This window comes from Dermatophagoides pteronyssinus, unplaced genomic scaffold, assembly GCF_027571235.1.
Source record: "Dermatophagoides pteronyssinus isolate colony J.1.1.1.1 unplaced genomic scaffold, Derpt_VIB-CSIC_2022.12 sq0021, whole genome shotgun sequence".
NCBI classification, from domain to species: Eukaryota; Metazoa; Arthropoda; class Arachnida; order Sarcoptiformes; family Pyroglyphidae; genus Dermatophagoides; species Dermatophagoides pteronyssinus.
In genome coordinates, this window is record NW_027461545.1 from 462,580 (window position 1) to 486,469 (window position 23,890).

The following is a 23,890-nucleotide window of genomic DNA, read 5'->3' on the forward strand; positions in this document are numbered from 1 at the left end:
TTTGCGAATGAATGAAACAAACAAACAAACCAACCTAAACAACAATAATAATAATGATGGATCAATTCAAACTAAAAATGAAAAATAATAATAATAATAATGATAAAAAATGGGCAATTCATTCAAGAAGTTGGTAAGTTTTAAAGTTTTTTTTTCTTCATTGATTTTCTGCTTACTTTTTATTTTTATTATAAACAAAAAAAATTTCATTTTCAATGTCGCACGATATGCATGGCATGCTCACCCAAAATGCTCCATCAATTTTTTTAATTTTAAGTGGCATACGTTTCAGCGCATCTATCAATAATGAAGATGATTTTTTATCGACTAAATTTATTACATAAGCATATCTGATGTTGATCTACAGTTAGTTAGACCACTGTGATTTTATACACATAGGACAAACAAACAAACTGAATTTTCATTCAGTTTTTTTTTTGATTTTCAATTGCAAAATGATGTTATACGAGATTTATGCGCAAAGCTAACAAAAATAAGCAGAAGAAGAATCAGAGCAGCAAACATCAACCAATTAATTTGGCTAATAAATTAAATGAAATTTGATATTGTTTAATTGAAACAAAGCTGCACAGAATTTTTTGTTTAGTAAATTTTTCATTTGAATCTGAATGATCTGAAATGTATGCTTGCAGTATGGAAAACATCATTTCGAAAACAAAAACAAAAAACAAAACAAAACAAGCACACTATATTAACAGCTCAATTTTTTTTTGTTTCTATCCTCTGTCCTTAGTTATTGTTTATATTTGTCAGTATCATCAACATCTAATCATATTACATCTGCTGATGTATATCTTGTCGATTGAAGAGAGAGAGAGAGAGAGAGAGAGAGACAAATGGTCAATTTTTAGCATCCGACAATCAAATAGATAGCCAAAGAGAGAGAGAGAGAGAGAGAGAGAGAAAAATAAACAACAATGATTTTTCTTTTGTTGGATATATTCTATTTAATGGGAAATCCATTTATTTTCGGGAATATTTCTCGATTGAGAAACAGAAAAACTAAAAGATAATGTAATAATTTATTATCGAAATATAATTATATAATAACAAACAATCAAAAACAACAAAAAAAAAATTAATAATTTATGGTTGTTTTTTGTAAAACAACAACAACAACCGTTTGATCTTTTGATTTTTGGCTGGCTGGCTGGATGCTTTAATCCAACCAGATGTAAAACGATGCGGATCATCAAATGATGATGATAGAGCGAAAAAACAATGGCCAATGCTTATTACTGTGGTCATCAAAAAAAAAACTTGAAAAAATGATGCTTATTTCTTTGTTTTCTTTCTACTTAATTCTTTTTTTTTCGATTCTTGTGATTGACCGTAGACTATCCTGACTTTTTGATCATGATGATTGCTGTGTTAACAAACAAGAAAATGAATAAATACCATGAACATATTATCATTTGAAAAAATGCTTTGATCAATATGATATCCGCATCGAACACTAAAACATTCATAAATTGCCGGATTTTGCTGTCGGGTAGATTTTATTTCAATCTTCTACACATTTCGATTTTTCGCATTTGATTTGTATGATTTCAGTGGACTTGCCTCAATTTTTTTCTGAATTTCAAATGTTTTTTTTTTTTGTTGTTTTGTTGTTCTGTTTTTCTTCAAATTAATTGGAATTCAATTGGCAACAAAAAGTTTTGTTTTTCTGGTAAAAAAATATCATAAATCTTTTTTTATGAGAATTTTGAAAAATATTTTTGTTTTGTTTTTTTTTGCTTTTAACACTGACACACTCTCTACAGGTTTTTTTAATTGACTCGAAAGATAACTTGACCGAAACGCCCATCAATTTCAATCGTTATTATTATTATTATTATTATTAAGTGAAAGAAATCGTAGAGAACAAAAAAAACAATTATAGATTATAATTACTACTTTGTAAAATGAAATGAAAACATTTGTACAAATTTCTACAAATGACTAATGACAATTGGTATTATTGGGTGTCAAATAAACGATGATGATGATGATCATTTTTTACCTGAGTTTTCTTACCTGTGTTTTTTTTCTTTTCAAATAGCCAATATTGATCTCGAGTATTTTGCTTCGAGGCACATTGAAATATTTTTACTTTTGTTTCAATCAATCAATTACGCCCTTTGTCTCTCATTTGTGAATTATTTAGGAATGAAAAAAATGATTTTTTGACATTTCAAAACAAAAACAAAACAATAATCAATTCCATTGATAGTTCCTGTTTTCTTTTAAAAATGTTTTCACTCTCCTTTCAAAAAATAATTTACATATGTTTTTTGAGCTGTCAAAAATGAAATTTTCACTTGTTGATTTCAATTATTTTTTTTTTGAAAAAAAATTTCTGAAAACAATAATGCAATTTAGAAATAAAGACCAATTTGTAACTGAAACTAAAACTGTTGTAGAAAAATTGACCAATTCAAAACGACTGACAAGTTTTTTTTGATTGTTTGATTTTGTTGCTTGTTTCAAAACTGAAAAAATTTCTTGTTTTGGATGAAAAAAACACGCCTTTTTACTTTTTTGTGTTTTGGTTTTACACAGATGTGACCATCAACAATCATCATCATTGGCTAAAAATGATGATTGGCCATTTTTTTTCTCGTTGTTTTGATGATAATGATGATGATGATTGTTGCTTGAAATTTTTGATTTTGTAAAAATTGCTAACAATCAACAACCAAAAACGCCAACGCAATTTTCAAAAGAAAAGGTTTTTTTTCTATCTCGATTTTCTTCTTTTTCGGGTTAAGTTCTGCTCGGATGATGATGATCATCATCATCATTATGATGGTAATCCACGACTGACCATTATCATTATGATGATGATGATTTGAATGAAATCTTTCTTGGAAGCAAAAGCAAAAGAAAAAGAAATTTTCCCAGAAATTTTCTTTTTCAAAAAAAAAATTGAAAAATTGAAATTCAATTTTTTTCATCTTCTATTCTTATCCTACTTTCCTTTCTGACATTTAATTTACATCAATTTTCATCATCATGATCATCGTTTTCTTTTCTTTTTCCAAAAAACCAATCTGATTGAATTTTGATTTTCAAAAAGAGATTCTCTCTTTTCCATTGTGTATTCTGTGGAAATGCATCCATTTTTTTCAATTATATTCAATCAACAATCAAAAAAAGATGAAAAATTTAATTCCATTTCATTTCAATCAACCAAACAACAATATCATCATCATCAAACAACAGCAACGAAAAAATTTAGTTGACAGGCCAATCATGTTGTTTCATTCATTCATTCAAAAGCATTCATTTCATTTCATCTGCCCAAATTACTTTATGATAGAAATATTTCATCAACAACAACAGAAAATTGATATTGAAAAATTGCATTCAAAAAAGCATCAAAGAAGAAAATCTATAATGATAAAAATCAAGTAAACAAAAATCTTGTTGTTGTTGTTGAACAAATTTGAAAACATTTGTAGATTGATGGTCTATTAATAGCCGAAAAAATTTTGTTGTTTATCGGATTTTTACACACAACACAACGAAACTTTTTGAAGATTTTTGATATTTGATATCTTGGGCATCAATTTGTCCATTGTTTTTTCTTTTTCTTGTTCATAGTTTCGTTTATCTTTCTTTCTTCCATTCATTCATTCAATCAATCGTTTTTTTCTTGGTTAATGGAAAATATCAATCAGTCATCAATGATTTGATTTGATGGTTTTCGGTTGTTGAATAATCAAAAAAAAAGATCATGATTTTCCACCATGATCATCATTTTGATGTCATCAAAAAGATGATTGGTTGTAATTGAAAACAAGAAAAACGTTGCTCTGCTTTTGTTGTGTGCCATATCATCAGGTTTTTTTCTGACGAAATTGATAAAAAATTTGAAAAATTGAAAAAACTTTTTTTTCAATTAAATTGTCTAGGTTTTCCATCATATTTCTGGTGTGCGAATGATGATGATGATTTTTGATTTTTTTGATTTTTGATTGTTTTCAATCAACAACGACCAAATTCAAATCGTGATGGCCAATTTTATTCGTTGTTTATTATCATTTTATTTTTATTGAACAACATTTGTTCCAAAAAAAACCACAGCAAACATTCATCATTCATTCAAATCGAATCGAATCGGATCAAATTGAAAAAAATAAAAATGAACGGATCGTGTCGATGTCAAACACCAAACCACACAGACAAACGATATTCAAAAGCTCAATAATTGATATCATCACTTTTCAGCAGTAGGTCTATTGATGATGGACCGGCTATGGCGGCGGCATATCTTTTTTTTTCGTTTTTTAACGGATTTTTCGTTCGTTCGTTCGTTTGTCAGAAATCAATCAAATCAATCGATGATGATTTTTGATCTTTTCAAGTCTGTGTTTTGCGTCTGTTAATTGAAAATTAATATTTCCTTTTTTTTTGCAAATTAATGAAATGCATCGATAGAAAAAAAAATCGATAGTCACTTTTTTTCCTTTGACTTTTGATTGTGGCTGTTAATATTTAATTAAATAATATGCAAGAAAACTGAAAAAAATTGATTAATTATCAATTAATTAATTCAAATTCAAAATCAATAATAATCAAGATTGATAAAATTGAAAACAATAGAAACATGTTTATCTTCGTGCGTTTGCTTGCTGTGTTTGTATAGATGTCCTTGTGAATTGAATTATTCAGCCAAAAGAAACTTTTGGTAAAATCCCAGATGGAATATCATCATTATCATTGGTGATGATGATCATCATCAATTTATCGATGATAATTTATGATGATTTTTCTCTTGTTTTTCGTTTTTCGCTAAATTTTCTCGTAAATTCTATCAATTCACACCATTTTCAATTCATTTGTATAATCAAAGAAAAAAACAATCACAAAAGCCAATCACATTTTTTAAAATGAAAATTCGTGATTATCATTATCATCATCACCAACAAACAAGAAACAATCCATTTTCATTACGAAAAAAAAATCAAATCAAATTGCATTTGAAATTAAAAATAGATAAGCCATCTCTCAATGATGATGATGATTCAATGGAAATGATTCAATCAAATCTATCTGATTGTTGTTTTTCACCATTTCAAATCCAAAAATTACTTTTATTAAAAAAAAAAAATTTGCTTTTCACGTTTCAATTTTTTGCCAATGTTTTTTCCATGATATGCAGATGCTTGTTTGAGTTTTCGTTTGAAAATTAGTTGAATTTTGGCTCGATTTTCAAAACAAGCAAAACGATTTTTGCGCTTACAACTCGATCAATATGTCATTTGATTGAGTGAATGATGATGATCATAATCAAATTCGGCGGTTTTTTTTTAAAAAAAAATTGGTCGATTGAAAATTCGTGTGTCCATTTCATCAGCATTCAGATGATGATCACGATTTACAAATGATGATTTTTTTTTTTTTTTGCTAAACATGATTTCTCGATGATTATTCAGATCAGCAAAAAAAAAAAACATTTGTTGCACTTTTTTTTTCTCTCTTTCAAAATCACTTTTCGAAAAAATTACTCTATTTTCACCCAATAGTACACAGATGTGATTGAATAAAAAATGACCCGAATTTTTTTTTTCAAATTCAAATCTTTGTTTGTTTGTTTGGCTATTTATTTATTTGCATATAATCATCATTATCTTCAAATCAAACAACCGAAAAACAGATAAATTTTCCAAAACAAAAGAAAAAAACAAAACAAGAGGGTCATCATTGGTAAAATGTTTTTTTTTTTTTTTGGCTGAATATTGAATGGATGTTTTCCCATCATCATCATCAAGAGTAAAAACTTGTCAAACTTTGAAGAGATAGACAGAGGAAAATAAACAGGAAAGAAATATATAGCAACAACAACAACAACAACAGATTGTAAAGATATCAAATTTTCGTTTTCTTGTTTCCATTTGTTTTGTTTGTTTTGTTCAAATTGGAAAGCCAATTTTAGGTTTTTTCGTTTCGTTTTGGTTTTTTTTTTGAAAAAAAATTTCAACTTATGTTGTTTTGCCAGATTAGATAAGTGGATAGGAAAGAGATTTTCGAGATAACAATAACAAACAAACCGAACAAAAAACCACAATTTTTTTGTTGGAAAAAATTTCCATTTTTCGTTTTTTGTGAATGAAAAACAGCAAAATGTTCAAGTTTTCAAAAAACTGAAAATATTTAATTGGAAAATCATGTTACAGAAAAATGATGAAGATGATGATGAAAAATCAATGTTTTTCAATTCCAAATGAAAATATTGAATTTAAATATTTATTTTTCTGGAACAAAAATTTTGTGTTCCAGAAACTATAAAAAACGTGATCATTTTCATCATTTGAATGGCTACATTTATTTTTTCCCTTTGCACTGAATGCCTATTTTTACCTTTTTCTAGGTTGAAATAGATTTACTGTGATGATAATCGTCATTATCATCATTTTTTGTCTATGTAAATATTTACTTGAAAAGATAAAAACTTTTCGGAAAATTTGCTTATTTCGTCCATTATTTAAAATATATCTATCCACAGTGATGATTATGTAATTTTCATCGATAATATTGATGATGATGATGAATGAATTTGTTTATCGATCGATCGATCTATTCGATCTTTGATTGGTTTTTATTTAATGGAAACAAAAAGAAGAAAATTGATGATCTAACGGTGTTTTTTGTTGTAAATATCTCCTGTGTATGTTTTGTTTAGTTTGTTTGTTTTTTGTGTTAAAATAACAAAAACAAACAAACATCACAGAAAAATCATCAGTCAAACACATACACAGAGAGAATATGAAGTTAAGTTTTCCATAATCATCGCGTCTGATATGATGATGATAATAATTCTGGCTTTGAAGCCAATTCCTTCGGGCAATTTCAATTCGCTCAGTATGTGTGTGTGTGTGTACGTTTGTCATTTTCATTGTGATTGATAATCGATTATGGTTTCTATATGAGAGATTAACAGGCCAAAAAACTTTTCGACATTTTTTTGGTTTCTCCTCGAATCTACTTTTTCGCACACACCAATATGATTTATATTACATCATCATCATCGATGGAAACCCGAAAAAAAACCAAAAAAACAGTGATGCTACATCATGAAAAACTCTTGGGACCGGTGATTTTTTATCCTGATGATGATTTTGTTCGATTCTCTGGGTTTTTCTTCCCAAATAAAATGTCAATCGACATTGAAAACCGCAAAAAGAGAAAAAACGAAACGAAAAACACCAGAAATTCAATTGAAATTTGAAAACAAAAAATTAAATTTTTAAAAAAACCTAAACAACGACAACGAAAAAAAAATGATTTCAATTTCCGTAACAAATTTATTTTAAAAAAATGAAATGAAATTTTTCGTTCCACGAACCAAACCTAATGCCGGGTTTTTGGTTTCACAATGTTTGTTTGTTTGTTTGTTTGTTGATTTGATCTCTGTGAAATGAATATTGAATTTTTTTTTTAAATTTCATTTTCGCTTTTTGCAAAAAAATTTTTCGCTATCGATCAATCATTCTGGGTGATGTTTTTTTTCGATTGCCTGGTTGAAACAAACATCAACCGAATCTTTTTTGGGGAAAATTCCTCGTTTTTTCCCTTCCAAGCAATCCATTTTCCTGGTTCTCTGGTTGTTTATTTTCCCGAAAACTTTTTTTTTGGCCAAGGAATTTTCCCTTTTTTATTTCTGCTGATTCAAAAACCGATCAACGAAAGAAAAAAAATCCATTTTATTTCCATTTTCGAATCGGAATATTCTCTTTTCTCTTTCCTTTCCATTTCATCGTCGAATGTAAATTGAAATTTATTGAAATCGACTATTTCCACTTAAATAACTAACAAAGTCAATTCATTTATCTAAAAATGGTTTCACACTTTATTATTCATTACATTATTTGTTTGTTTGTTGTTGTTGTTGTTGTTGTTGAAAAAAAGCAATAAATAAATAATTGATTGATTCGACAATGAAATGCAATGCAATTTATTGCTGATATTATTTTTATTTTATTGTTTTTATTTCCTTTCCCCTCTCTCTCTCTTTGGCTATAAACATCAATAATAATCATCATCAGTATCATCAAATAAAAGATATTCTCAAAAAAAAGGTAAAAACAAAAGAGGGAAACTTTTCGCTTATTTTTCCAGGGAAATTTATCACAATCCAGCTGAAACAAAAGCAAAAAACTATTACATCAGTGGCCACCTCATGAGAAATGAATGTACACTACTACCACCACCAACACCAAACAGCAATAATAAATTGTCTAAAATGAACAGGACAAAATTTTTGTTTTTTTTGCTGGATCATATTTGACACGTGTGTGTGTATATGATAAAGATAATGATAATGTACCATTTTTTTTTGATCCAAACACACACACATACAAAACCGCCTATGGATTTTACCACACACACACACATATTGTTTGTTTGTAATATAATATTTTTCGTTTAGTTGGGATTATTATTATATCAGGCTAAAATCGATATTACAAATCATATAAATAATATTATCTAAATCTTTCTTCTCATTGCCAAACGAAAAACAAAAAACCGAACAAAACTTATGGTGGTTTATGGGGACACCGTTGGTGTTTATGTAAACATCATATTTATATGAAAAAAATAAAACATTGAACAACAACAACCGTCAAGGTTTTTTTTCTTTCATTCGGTTATTCTGTTAAATTGTTGTTGTTTGGAGAAAAATAAACAACAACAACAACAACATTGACAAAGCTTAATTATTAATTTTTATTGGTTTTTTGTTTCTGTCAAAAAAACTGCAAAACTAGAATAAATGTGTGTGACATACGTCGGATATTGATCCATTTTTTTCTGTTTGTTTTTGTTCCAGAAAAAATTAATATTATTATGGCGCAATAATGGCAAATATTTCTCTCTTGATTCTTTTCTTGAATAATATTCATGTTGAATGACAAGAAATAATGCATGCAATCAAATGAATAACAAACAAAATATTTTAATATTTTTTTTCCTGGTGTTTTCTGGTGTGGGTGGAAAGAATCGTTGTTGTTTGTAGATAATGAAGAGTGTGAATGTTTGCACCTTTGTTTATTTATTATTTATTTTTGGCGTTTGTTTGATTTGTTTGGTTTCAGGTTTTTGTTTGTTGATCAAACACAAAAGCGCACGCGTTTTTTGTTGTTGTGAGAAATATGCAAATTTTGTTTCCATCTGGTTCGATTCATTAAAAATTTTTTTGTTTTTTTTTTCTTCTTTACATTATCATCAGGCCTGGTCGTCCACCAAAACGTAGTTCAGGAATACCAAGTCCAGAACCAGGAAATTATTCTGGTTCCATATCTGGTTCGCATTTAAATTCATCATCAACACCAACAACAACAACAACAGGAACACCAACCGGAACATCATCACAAGCGGCAAATAATTTATTACCATTATTAGGTTTTACAAATGCAGCAGCAGCAGCGGCAGCAGCCGCTGCTGCATTATCAAATAACAATAATAATGATGATAATGGAAATGGAAATGGAAATACGAATAATAAAAAAGCTAGATATTCATCCTCCGCAAATGATTTAGATTGTAATTATGTTAAACGTACTTACAATAAAAAACATACAAATCGTACATCATCACTTTATGATTCAATACAATCGATTCATAATCGATTACGTTTATCGGATTTAGATTTAAATAAACAATTAAATAATCAAAATAATGTAAATAATAATAATAATGCAGCAGCAGCAGCAGCGGCTGCTGCTGCAAATTCTGCTGCAACTGCTGCAGCAATGCTTGCTGCAAATGGTTATCAAGCTGCATTTCCATTTTTGCAACATTTAAGTGCAGCAGCCGCTGCACAACAACAACAACAGCAACAAAATTCATTATCATCTTCAACAAATCATCAATCTCATCATCATCATCAAACAGCATCGATAACAACAACAACAACATCATCATCATCACCATCGACAACAACATTATCATCAAGAGAACAACGTGAACGTGAACAACAAATTGTAGCAGCTGCAGCCGCACTTGGATTATCAACACCATTATCATCAACATCAATACCAACAACATCATCGACGACAACATCATCATCATCATCAACAACAAATAGGTAAATAGGTTTGACCAGAATTTTTAAACTAAATCCCGAATTTTTCATTTTTTTTGTTTCATTATTATTATTATTTTGCTTAAAAAACAAATTATCCTGATGATTTTGTTTTGATTCTTGATCCACCACCATCGGTCCCTATTGACTAATCGAGAACAAGCAAAGAACCAGAATAGACCTGCTATTCATAGCGTTGAAACAATTCAATTCAAATTCTGTTTGGGTGAGGTTGACAATTATTATTATTATGTGTTTGGTCTGATGCTTACGGCCAATAATTGTCATCATCATCATTTATTTTATTTTGCTGCGAAAAAAGCTGGACATTTTAGTTTGTTTTTTTTAATTTACTGAGAATGACATCATCATCAGGAGAGAGAGTGAGAGAGAAAAATGAAAAACATTATTATCATGATGATGTTGATGATGATCCAGGAACAATATAACCATAATCATTTTGATGATGATGAAAACTTATTACAATGTTGTCATTATCAATGTTCTTTTTTTTTATATTTCATGTTTGTTTTTTGTTATGACATTTTCACTAAATATCGATTATATCGATTTTTTCTTCATCAAAAAATTATTATTACAAAAAAACTAACTAATCTCTCTTTTCAAAATTGAAAACAAAAAAAAATAATAATAATTTTGGTTTTTCAATTTTCCAAATTTGCTTCTCGTTTTTCTCCATCTATCTTGAGAGAATTTTAAATGATTTTCTGTTTCGATAAAGTCACATGAATTTTCATTGATGAAAATTGAAAAAAAAGATATTCTTTTCCAAAGGAAATTTAGCAGCAACAACAATAAAAATACATTTCTAAATTCTGCAATGCAATTTTCGCATTGCAACATCATCAAATGATGGCCATAATCATTAATCATTCTTGATTTTTTTTTGTTTTTCGAAAAAAAACATCATCCCAAATGAATGAATGGAACTTGAAAGTTTTTTTCCATTGAAAAAGTGTGAATGTTGTGTGTGTCGGTAATCTTTTTTTTCGCGTTTTTTCTATTCGTCACTTCATCTTTGTTTTTTTTATTAGTCAACAAAAGTGTGTGCGTTATGCAATTGCCATTGTGTGTGTGTGTTCTTGGTGTAAAAGTAAATTCAGTTGAACGTGAAAGGGTTAAAAACTTGATAACTAACTAGCAAGAGAGAGAGAGAGAGAGAGAGAGAGAGAGAGAGAGAGAGAGAATAATTCTATGCGACATACACTACTACGGATATTATGGATGGATTCTAGAAAAAAACTGTATAAAAAAAATTCTGTGATTCTGTGTGTGTGTGACACATCTACCGTATCCGTTTAATTATCCTAAACACAATTTTTTTCACCGAAAATCAAAATGAACGTCAGTGATGAAATGAATTAACAAAAAAGAAAAAAAAACTTTATCTCGAATGAAACAGAAATCTTTTCGTTTTTTTTTAAATTTTTTTTTGTTGTTGGCAAACTACACACAAGTATTGTTGGGTGGTAATAGTGTTGTTATACGATCTAATTAAAAACACATTCGTTATTCTGGCAAAAAAAAACTTTTCATTCATTTAGACAAAAATGAAAATCCTGGGGAAATTTCTCCAGTTTTTAAATGAATTTTTCGATCTGTTTTCAACAACGATAATCAGAGAAAATGTTTTCATTTTTGGAAATTTGATAATTTTTTTTCTAAAAAATTCATTCATTTAAATCAGAAAAAAAGGTGCAGCCATTATGCTCAATGAAAATTCGTAAAAATTCATTTCCAATTATCATCCGATCATCATCATCATCATTGTGTACCGCTATATATACACATCAACTAACCCTAATCAATCAAACCAGAAAAAACGACAATATCAGCCTTGCATAAAGCAAAAAACATTCATCATCAAATGAGCAGCAGCAGCAAAATATTTGAATAATTTTAATTGCTAGGTTTCTTTCATTCGTTGGTTGTGGATCCATTTTTGATCCACGATGAATGATTGAGGGTTGATGAATGATCGGTTTTTTTCTGGAACGACGAATTCGTTTCACTTTTTTTTTGTTTAAATTTTTTCATTCATTTGAATATAACAAATATATTAAGACCATGCATACATCAACTTTCAAACGATTAAAAAAAACGACTATTTCTACCACTACCATCACTACGTTTTTTTTTGTGATGTAATTACGTTTTCATTACATCTTCGTCTAAAATACATTATCATCATTTGTTAATCAAAAAAAAAAAAAAAAAAAAAAAGATAGGGGGATAGAAATTGTGAGAAACTTCCCGGACAGCTAAACATTTCGGTAATCTTTCTCTTTCTTTCAAAAAAAGGATGAATTCTTTTTATCAATTTGGAATTTCGATTGAATTTTGGAAAAAAAAATTTTCAAAGATAAAATTCAAAATAAAAAGTTTTCATTTGCATCTCCAATCTTCAATAATCAATCGGTTTGGTGAACTATGCCACCATCATCAATGATCATCTCTCCCTTCTTCTCTCCCCCTCATCTCATATCACCCATTCTGTCAACTAACTAGAATGATTAATTGCTTTTTGGATTTCAAATTCAAACAACAACAATCGTCGTTCATTGCTTTTTCGTTTGTTCGTTTGTTTCCTATTTCCACTACTTTCTGTCCTGTCATATGAATGAATCAAAAAGATCTTTTACTGGCCTATTGTTTCTTTATCGTTCGTTGATGTTAAGATCCTTGCTTTTTTTATCAGGATTTTTTTTCCGAATGTTCCGAATACAAACGAAAGCGCTTTTTTGGTCTCCTTGATTACTTCGAAGCTCTCAAATTTCTTCTTTTTCTTCTTTCCAAATCAACCCGAAATCATATAAAGGAAAATGTCTTTGTCACCCATTATGTGAAACTGAAATGAATAGAAAACGAGAAAAAGTAATCAATCATTCTGTCCAAGTAAATTAACTTGCCAAATGAAAAAAAGAAAGTCTTTGATAATGATTGTTGTTGTTGTTGTTGTAATCAAAGACACTTTTAACAACAACAATATCGATTGGCGAAAATTATTAGATTATCATCATCATTAGATGACGCACACAGGGTTAGATGACAAATTCTTTTTTGGTTAAAATTTGAATAATTTCGAGGGTGGTGGTCAGACAATTTTTTTGGGTCATTAAATTCAGCAAAAAGGTCAAAACTTTTTTCCAAAATCCATATTTTATAAATCAATGGACATTATGGAAAAAAAATGTCCATTGACAGATCAAACACACAAAACACATATGTTTTGAAAAAAACATTGACCATGTGTGTGTGTGTGTGTGTGTGTGTTTATCTCATTGATGATGATGCAATAATTAAAATGAGAATAAAAATTGCATCATTTTTTCAATCTCGGGAATCTTCTTGATGATCAGATTTTTCAATTTTTCAGAGTTTTTCTCTGGTTTTTTCCAAAAAAAAGTCACGCTATAATTCAATCAATTCAATCAATTGATGCACGAATTTTTTTCTGCTGAAATTGAATTATAAAAAATTGATTCATCATCATCATCACCATGATCATCGAGAATTGAATTCACGAATTTTGTTTTTTAATTCTTCAAATGTCATAATTATTGGATGCTATGAAGAGAAATGAAGAGAAATTCATCTTTGAAATTCATCTTTCAATGTTTATTAATTGACACTTTTTCCCAGTCATTGTAGCATGATAACATCTTTATTATCATTCACATCAATCTTGTTATTAAGATGTTATTTCACACACACACACGCACAATGATATATCTGAAACACGAAAAACTTTGTAATTTTGCCGAATCAATTCTCTTGCTTGCTTTGCTTTGTGGTTTGCTTCGCTTTGTTTCGTTTCTTTTCAATTACATCCCATTATGATTTGCTTTGCTTATCTTTAACTTGCTTCTCATTGATTGATTGATTGATTGATTTGATTTTCAATTTTTTTTTCAATTTCATTTCAATTCAATTTCGAATGCAAAAAACAACATAGGAATCATAATGAAAAAAATTTATACACGATTCATCATCAACATCATCGATATCAACATTATCTACATTGTACACGCGATCAATTTTGTGGTTTTTTTTGTTGGATATTTGTTCTAACAATGATTATTATTGATACATTCAAATATTTATAATAATAATAATAATGTAATGATGATGCATTAGATGATGATGATGATGTCAAAATAGTTGATGATGGTGGAGTTGAAATAGTCGATTTCACCCCCCAAAAAAACAAGTAATTGTGGTCAGAAAATATATATCTTTATTTCTGTTGTTGGTTGGTGGTTAGTTAGTTTTCCAATTTAGCTAATGTTTATCATACGAAGTGGTGGTGATCAATATTATTTTTTCCAGTTTTTTTTTTTTTTTGATTGACTTGGCTTGAAATGACGGGAAGAAAAACGATAAAATAATATGAATTTAATGTGTGTGTATGTGTAATGCATCACTGAAGAAACCAGAAATAGGAAAAAAAACCAAAATTTATCCCGACACCTTAGATGTAGCGAAATGGAAAAAAAGTTTTTTGCTGGACACACAACTAATGATAATTTAATAGACAAATTGATTTCTCGTTCTCTCTCTCTCTCTCTCTCTATGTTTCTACAAATTGAAATCAATCGTTGGTGCCATCATTCATTCATTCATTCGAATGAATGATGGCACGCAATCAAATATTATTGAAAACAAAAATACCGAAGATGTATCGATCTTTTTTTTCGGTTTTGTGTTGAAAACATCCGCAACATCAATAATAATGAGTAACAACAAAACAACCAACAACAAATTACAAGTAATGATTCCAAACAACAAGAAGTAATTTTCTTCTGTAATCAATTTGATATTGCAACAACAAAAAAACTGATCAATCATTTAAGTTTCTGTTGTTGTTTTGTTTTCTCTCGTTTGCATTTTTTCGGGCTAAAGATTCATCACAAAAATCGGATATTCACAACAAACAAAAACACAGAGATGCTTTTCGTAAATTCACGGCAAAAAAAAAAAACAATGTTTTCCATCAATTTGTCTTTTTCTCTTTTTTGGTGAATTACATTTCAAAAACAGCAGCAATGAAAAATATTCAATCCAGACCAGATATTCGAATCACAAATCATCAAATTGCGCACACTCAATTCGAATCGAAAATTTTTTTTTGGAAACTTTTCCGATTCTCGGATTGATTTATGTGTGACCAAAAAGATTTTTAGATTTTAAAGCCAGTAAAATCAAACAAAAACAAACAAACAAAACATTACTGGAAATGAACATTTTTCTCTTTCTCTGTTTTTAGTCATTAAAATGATAATGATGATGAACAACAAAGATTAAAAAAAAAAAATTCTGTTGTGTTATCCATAAAGCACACAGACTGACAGATTGAATTTGTTATTTTCAAATTGCTTTCAATTTGTTTTTCGTTGCAGCAATTTTTATGACTTCCTTGTTCGTTGTTCGTTGTTGTTGCAAATCCAGAAGCCCAGATCTTATAAATTTTATTTCATTTCATTGAATTTTACAAGCAATATTTTTTGGTCATTAAAAAAAACGTCACCAAAGAAGAATCTTGATTTTGTAAAAGATTTTTGTTTTCAATTTCAATCGAGAAAATCACTTGAACAAACAAACAAACACAGAGAATGAGATTCAGCCAAATATATTTTATTTCCATCATTTAATTCAATGAAAGGAATAGAAAAAAACCATTTTGCCAGATAACCAGCCAGTCAGTTCTTCTTTTGATTTTAATATGATTTAAAACAATGTGATGAGGATGATACTAGAAAAACGTAAAGTTTTTATTTACTTTAACAGTCAAAAAAATCATGATGATCCATTTTGGTTACGGATATTATTATTATTATTTGGTCATATAAGTGATCTATTTCTCTATCTCAGTGTCAGTGTTTTTGTTGTTGTTATCATTGCACAAACACACACACACACACACATAGTCAAATCAAATAAAACATTTATTTTTTAAAGCATCAAATAAAACATTTATTTTTTAAAGCATCAAATAAAACATTTATTTTTTAAAGCATCAATTTGCTTTTGCTGCTGCAACATTATTTTTGACAAATACCAATTTGAACCAAACACCGCCAACTGAGTGTTGTGTTCCAGAAACACACTCGTTCAAATGTCACGTTTTGTTTTTTCGTAAAACTTTTTTCGGGTTAAAATAGCCTTTCCCCCTGGATAAATGTCAAAATAGACAACAGAAGAATGAAAAAAAAGGCACGCATTATAGATTTATTGCCTGTTTTTTTTTAATATTCATTTTTTTTTGTAATGGTGGATCATCATCATCATCGTGATGATCATTTCGATGGTGATGATAAAACAGCAACACAGCAGCAAAAAAAATAAAAATGATAATCCTTCATCGTTTGCTGTTTTGGATAATGGTTTTTCTATGCAAATTTTTTTTGCTTCAGCTGTTTTTCTTGTTTCAAGATTTGAATTTTTTCACTTGGTGGTGGTGGAAGAAGCAGATATGACATATTGACTGCAACAAACAAGATATATGAAAGATGATTACCCCTTTTTTTCGTTTCCCTCAAATATCAAATAATTAGTTATGCTGAAGGATTAATTAATTAATTTTTTGTTTTTCGGTGTTTTTTGCTTTTTCGTTTTCTGTCAAAATAGATTCGGTAATAATAATAATAATAATAGTGGTAGTAGTCCAACACCATCAGGTATTATTAATTCACATCATCATCATCAGCAACATTATTCATCATCATCACCATCATCGTCGACAGCAGCAGCAACAACAGGAATCGGAAATAATTCATTTGGTTCATTATCATCATTGAATAATGGTGGAAATCGCAATTTGGATGGAATTGTTTCAAATTTATCACCAACAATATCATCATCATCAACAATTGCAGCAGCAACAACATCATCATCAATTCCTGGAACAATATTGGATAATCAACAACAGCAACAACAACAAGCAATTGCAGCAGCGGCTGCTGCAGCTGCAGCCGCTGCAGATTTTAATCCAACAGCAGCATATTTATGGCTATTATCGCAACAACAACAACAGCAGCAACAACATTTACCTGCAAATGCTGCAGCAGCAGCAGCCGCAGCTGCTGCATTAAATCTAACTAATCGTAATTCTTCATTGACCACCACTACTACCGGTATCGATAGTTTACAAGCAGCGGCTAATAATTTTTTCAATGGAACTTCATCATTATTTGATATGAAAAACTCTATCATCAATAATGGCAATGTTGATCTAATCAATGAAAAATCACAATCATTGATTGCAAACAATTTATCATCAACAACAGCAATTCATAATGATGATAATGGAAATGGAAATCATCATCAAACAATCGGTAGAAATAGCCGAATGGATCATCATCATAATCAATATCATCATAATCATCATTCGAAAAATCGTACTGTTATTGATAAATCTGATTTAGAAATGAAATCATCAATGATCAATGGTGGTTTAAAAAATAACACTCATGGTCAACAATCATTATCATCATCATCAAGATCAACAAAAAGATTGATGAAAAATTACAATAATGAAGATGATGATGAAGATGCCGATACAACCGATAATGATGATAATAGAGATAGAGATGATGATGATATCGATAGTAATCATAGTGTTGTTGATGGTAATGGTGGTGATAATCAAAATATTTCAACAAATTTTAATGGTAAGAATTTAATTGCAGTGTGATTGCTGCAATTTTTTTGCTGCAATTTTCAATTTTCAATTTTTTTTTGAATAGGAATCGGAAACAATGGTTTAACCAGAAGAAATTATTCATTTGATCATCATAATAATAATCGTAATTCAAATAATCAAAATAATGATGATTCAACAATTGAATCATCATCGATTCCAAATGGATCAGAAGCAATTGCCGAAACAGCAGCCACTGCAACATCAACAATTGGACATTCATCATCATCATCAACATTGAATCATCAACAAAATGTTGCTATACAACAATTATTGAATCAATCATTGCAACAACAGCAGCAGCAACAACAACAACCGGAACATTGTCTAGAAACATTATTACGAAATATTGAAGGTTTATTAGCAATTGCAGCACATAATGCTAGACAACAACAAGCACAACTTCAAATGCAAAAAGGTTAGTTTAAGTTTTGTAAGAAAAAAAAATTTTCACTATCATCATCAGCCTAACCTAACCTCACTCGACTATGAATCATAGTCATGGTCATCAACCTAACCTCACTCGACTATGAATTTTAATTTTTTTAGTAAAAAAATGAATGAATAAATTAAATCAAAATTTTTTTTATTATCTTCAAATGGCACACACATCGTTTTTTTTTCTTTCTTTCATTTTTTGTTTTGTTTAGTTCTGCAGTCCACGGTGTGTGTGTGAGCGATTAATTTTTTTTTTTTTTTTGAAAAATATTTAAAAAAACAGATAGTGTGAATGGAAAAAACAGTCAATTATTAATATTTATGATGATGATGATAATTCGGGATTCTTTCTTTTCTTTCGTTTCTTCTCCACCATCATCAATGATGATTATTATTCAAAATGTGGATTATGGACACACGAGTAACTCTGTATTAAACGAATGAATCTTTTTTTTTTTGCCATTGCTAATTCATCTTTGGTTTGATACTTTGCAAAAAAAAATCCATCTCTATTCTGGAATATTAAAAAAAATGGAATCACATTTCAAACTGAATGAATGAATGGATGAGAAACAAAGAATCAAATGAATGAAAACAAAACAGGAGAACAGAAAATCAATTCATCACAGAATAAGAATAATGATGAAGAAGAAAAGCAAAAAAAAAAAAAAAGATAATTAAACTCTTTTGTAATGAAAAATGAAATGAATAATCATATGAGAAATGAATCATATCATATCGTATGAATGAATGAATGAAAAAAATGAAATTCTCTACCATGTTCAGTGTGATAGATCTATCAATTTAATATTCTCTGACTGGATTCATTTCATTTCATTATTATCCAACGATTATCATCATCATGATAATCATACGGAAATTAACATCAGCAATAACAAAAAAAACTACTAAATGTATTGGTGGTGGTGGTGGTGGTTTTTTCCAGAAAAAAAATTATGAAATATCCGCACACACACGAGGTGAATGAATGCACGAGGGTAGCACAGTGTTAATCAAACAAAAAAAAATTAATAGAATCGAAATAAATTAAATTTTTCTAGTCACACACACACTGAACACAAAACACATCCTTTAAAAAGATTCCTGAACATCATCAGTACAGCAAACAAACAAAGAAAAAACCGCATCCTTTTGAATATGGTTTTTTTTCTGACCAAAATTACCGTGATCCATGAACACTATTTTGACTTCTCTGTGTGTATGGCCGGAGTTGTTTGTTTGTATGATTCCTGACTCACATGATGCTCATTTATGAAATTCTTTCTTTCTTTCGATTCTTTCCATACCGAATCACCCTTACCCACAAACAACAACAACGGGTTAGGAGAGAGAAAATATTTTTTTTGAAAGGCAGAAAAAAAAGGATTAAATCACTTTTTTACGGTTATATGAATCCTAACCCTTTCCACTCTCTCTCACACCCGAATATTTCAAATTAATGCTACATATTTCAATATGGAACAATAACAAAAGTTTCAACAAAAAAAAAATTCCTTTATCAAATGGCAAAATATTATTTTAGTAACAGGGAGAATATATTTTTTTTCATTATTTTTTGTTTAATGAATATTCGATTCAATGATGCAATGAAAAAACAATGATTATTATGATGATGATGTGTGAAAAAAAAATATTAATAACAAAACACGAAAAAAGGGTTACCCATTGGAATCTATTTTGGAACATTAAAGTGTGTGATTTTGGTAGTACGTGTCTTACATAATATTTTTTCCTAAACTGAAAATATGTAAGAAACAAATGAAATGAAAAGAATGTAATGAAAAATTCCAATGCTTTTCGTTTTGTGCTTTCGTTTTGTCAATTTTGGTTTTGGAAATTTTTTTTTCCTGATTTTTGATTTCATTTTTCTTTTCTAAAATAGCTGAAATACGTAATGAATATTCAAATCAATTGGATCGTGAACGTGAACTACGTGAACATGTTGAAAAACAATTGAATGAAGAGCAAAAAATTCGAGGTAAACAAAAAAATTTTATTCAATTTGAGAAAAATTTACGAAATTATTTTTTCCTGGAAAATTTCCTTTTCTTTCCCCTCTCTCTCTTAGTTATTTATCAAAAACGTTTTAAAAAAGAACGTAAACTTCGTCGTAAATTAGAAAATGAACTTCAACATCAACAACAACAACAACATGGTAATAGTAAAAAATTATCATCATCATCATCGCCACCGACAACAACAATGACAAGTTTATCATCAACAACAACAACGACAACCCAAATGGGCAGTCATAATAATAATATATCATCAAATAACAACAACAACAACAAACAAGAACAACAACAACAATATAGTCCACAACAACAACAACAACAACAAACAGTCAACAATAATAATAACTCATCATTATCATCAAATAATGATAATAATAATGGGTCATTGACCAATCAAAATAATCAATCACAACAACAACAAGCAAATAACAATGGTAAATCTTCATCACCACCACCATCAACATCATTGTCATCGTTACCGCCTACACCACCGACACCAACAACAACAACAAGCGCAACTGGACAGCAACAACAACAACAAGCATCGATAACAACAACAACAACAACCGGACAGCAACAATCACCATCACGATTATCATCAATATCACGATCATTATCATCATCGCAATCACCATTACCATCACCATCATCCGAATCAGCATCATCATCAACATCATCATCATCATCATCATCATCGGATGAAGAAGCTGATTGAAGAATATTCCCAAAAGAAGGAGATGAGGGGGGGTTAACGAAAATTTGATTTTCCAAATAAACATTGCGAATGAAACAAAACAAAACAAACAAACAGAATTTTTCTGTTTATTTAGGCATTTTTTTCTGCTTTCTACTTTTACTAACAATATTCATTGGATTTTTTTTTCACCAAAGAAAAAAAAAAACAAAACACCCGTTTTTGCACAGATAACCCGATCAAATCACAAACAAACAAACAAACAAAGCTGGAACCTAAATACACATAAAAAACACACACACACACAGCGAGAGAAAGGAAAAAATGCAAACTTTGAAAAATTTTTTTTTCAAAATTTGTTTGTCATCACATCATACGAAAAAGAAGAAGAAGAAGATATGTTTGAAACACACACACACACACACGCATCCATTTTTTTTTATTGTTTAAAAAACAAAAACAAAAAAACAGAAAAAAATCCTGATTATAATTAAATTGAATCAACAACAACAACAACAACAACAGATTGGTTATTCTTTTTTATCAATTTTCATTGTTGTTTTGATTGTCATGTGTGTGTGTGGCTCTTTTTTTCATTGTCATTCATTATACATGTATATGGATCTCATTGAATTCTTTTGCAGATGCGAGAAGTAAAGAGAGAGAGATGCTAAAACAAATGAAACGCACAATAACAATAACAAAAAAAAAATGTCAATAACAAAGAGTCATCATTGTCAAACTATGTATGTGTGTGATATGATGATCAGATTCTGCAGAATCAGAATTTTAGTTTTTCGTTTTTCGTTTTTGTTTCGAAATTAATTTAACCTCAACACACAATCAAAAGTTTGTTTTTTTTTTTGTTGTTGTCTGTCTATATAGAAACAATTAGTAGCAAATTCTTTTGATTTTTTTTCAAGCCCGAACATCAGCAGCAGCATACAGAATCCAGCAGAATTCAGCAGAATCCATGTCGTGCGCTAGAGATATGTGCTAGATGTCAATGCCAGTCATTTCATTCAGTCAGTCACACACAATGGTGTTTCATTTTTTTTTCTGGTTAATTGTTACACACACAATGATGGTGGTGTTATATCGATCAGTTAACCCCCTCCTCTCCTCCCCGAAAAAAAAACCTAATGAAGAAAAGAATTTTGTCTTTGTCTTTGACATACACACACACACACACAATCAATGCCCAATGATGATGATGCTTATTACTTTTTTTCATAATAATAAATTCATTTAACCCCCTTCTCTCATTCTGGGTATATATATTTCAAAATATGTTTCAACACATTCATATTCTTAATTAATTAATTAAATATCAGACGATGAAAAAAAAACATTATGATGCGGATGAAGGATGCAAAAGAATGATGATGATGATGATGGATGCTTTACAATTGAAAATTTTTTGTTTGTTTATATTTCTCTCTCTTTCTCTGCGAATGTCAAATGTTGCTGTCAAAAGTGGTGAACAAAATTAATTAAATTTGTGGATTATCAACAACAACAACAACAACAGTTTTTTGTCATTTCATTTTTTCGTTTTGAAATTTTGCATCTTTTTTGATTGTATTTGATGACGATTCAATAATGAAAACAGAAAAACTTTCTCCCCAAACACGATTCTCTCTCTCTCTCTCTCTTCGCGTAATTCTTTGCAATTCTTTACTAATAACCATTCTTATTCTTGTTGTTGTTGTTGTTTGTTGAACAACCGTTTACCTTTGCACATACCTGAACAATTATTATTTTATTCATTCAATTTTAATTAGTGGTTGTAGTTAGTAACATAATATTGATTTATTTTCCCCTTCTTCCCCTTTTTCTTCTTCTTCTCTCCGACAAATATTTCCACCGAAGTAAAAAATTGTCACCATTATTATTATATGCATAACATAACCAAACACAAAAAAAAACATCTTTCTTTCTCTCTCACTCTCACTATGTATATCTTATCCTGATCTTGATTCATTTCATTTTCATTTACAGAAAGAAATTCTTCATTTATAAATACAATTTTTTTTTTGGCAAAATATACTACTCTCTCTTTGCACTCTATTTATTTACACAATTTTACATTTAACACCTCAAACATTATGCAACCGTCAATATAGTCACCAAAGAAAAAAAACCATGTAAATGAGGAAACAGAAAAAAAATCCTCAGTATAGTTAATTTAAATCCATATTCACCGGCGATATGAAAATGCAAACCAAAACACACAAACACACAGAACATTAACACAAACACCAAACCAAACACACATGATATTGATTGATGAATTTGAATAACATTGAAATAAAAAAAAATGATTTTAAAATTTTAAAATTTCCAAAATTTCAGCAACAAAAAACGAATCATTTTTCTATTGACCTAAAGATCTTTGGGATTTTGGGATTTTCATTCAATTCAATTCATTCAATTGCATATGTCATATTTAAATATGAATTTCCATCAGCAGCAGCAGCAGCAGCAAAAATTGCTGCAAAGTTGTCATATAACTAAAACTCTTAATGACGATTGATGATGTTTTTTTCCTGATTTTTTGGTTTGTTTTTGAAGGATTCGACCAAAAAAAAACTTTGCAAAAAAAACAGGAAATTCAAGTGCCAATGGAAATGATATCAATATTTTTTTTCTTTCTCTTACCCGAACCAGCAAAAATATCATTAATAATAATTCATCGTTGTGTTGTCCCTGTCGTCATCGACGACGGTAAATAATCAAGGTGAGAAAATTTGTTGTTGTTGTTGATTACAAGCTAAAGTTAGAGAAAATAAAGAAAAAACACCTGGCCATTATGTAATGTCCATACTCTCTCTGTGTGTGACAATTGTCAGAAGTTTTTTGTTTCATTCACAGAAAAAAAGAAGATTTGGATCGATCAATTGATCGAT

The 23,890-nt window shown here is 29.2% G+C and overlaps 1 protein-coding gene across 2 annotated transcripts; it reads left to right on the top strand.

Moving 5' to 3' along the window:
• The first annotated feature begins 8 nt into the window (after positions 1-8).
• LOC113791190 (uncharacterized) lies at positions 9-23,321 on the top strand. Of its 2 annotated transcripts, none has more exons than XM_075822838.1 (6): positions 9-133; positions 9,239-10,096; positions 16,742-17,784; positions 17,860-18,231; positions 20,155-20,250; positions 20,341-23,321. In XM_075822838.1, exons 1-6 carry the CDS (start codon positions 54-56, stop codon positions 21,000-21,002), a joined length of 3,111 nt encoding a protein of 1,036 aa, XP_075678953.1. In that variant the 5' UTR covers positions 9-53; the 3' UTR covers positions 21,003-23,321. The 2 variants fall into 2 exon arrangements, with proteins under 2 accessions (XP_075678953.1, XP_075678952.1); XM_075822837.1 differs by lacking the exon at positions 9-133 and adding an exon at positions 3,388-3,416.
• The last annotated feature ends 569 nt before the right edge of the window (positions 23,322-23,890 follow it).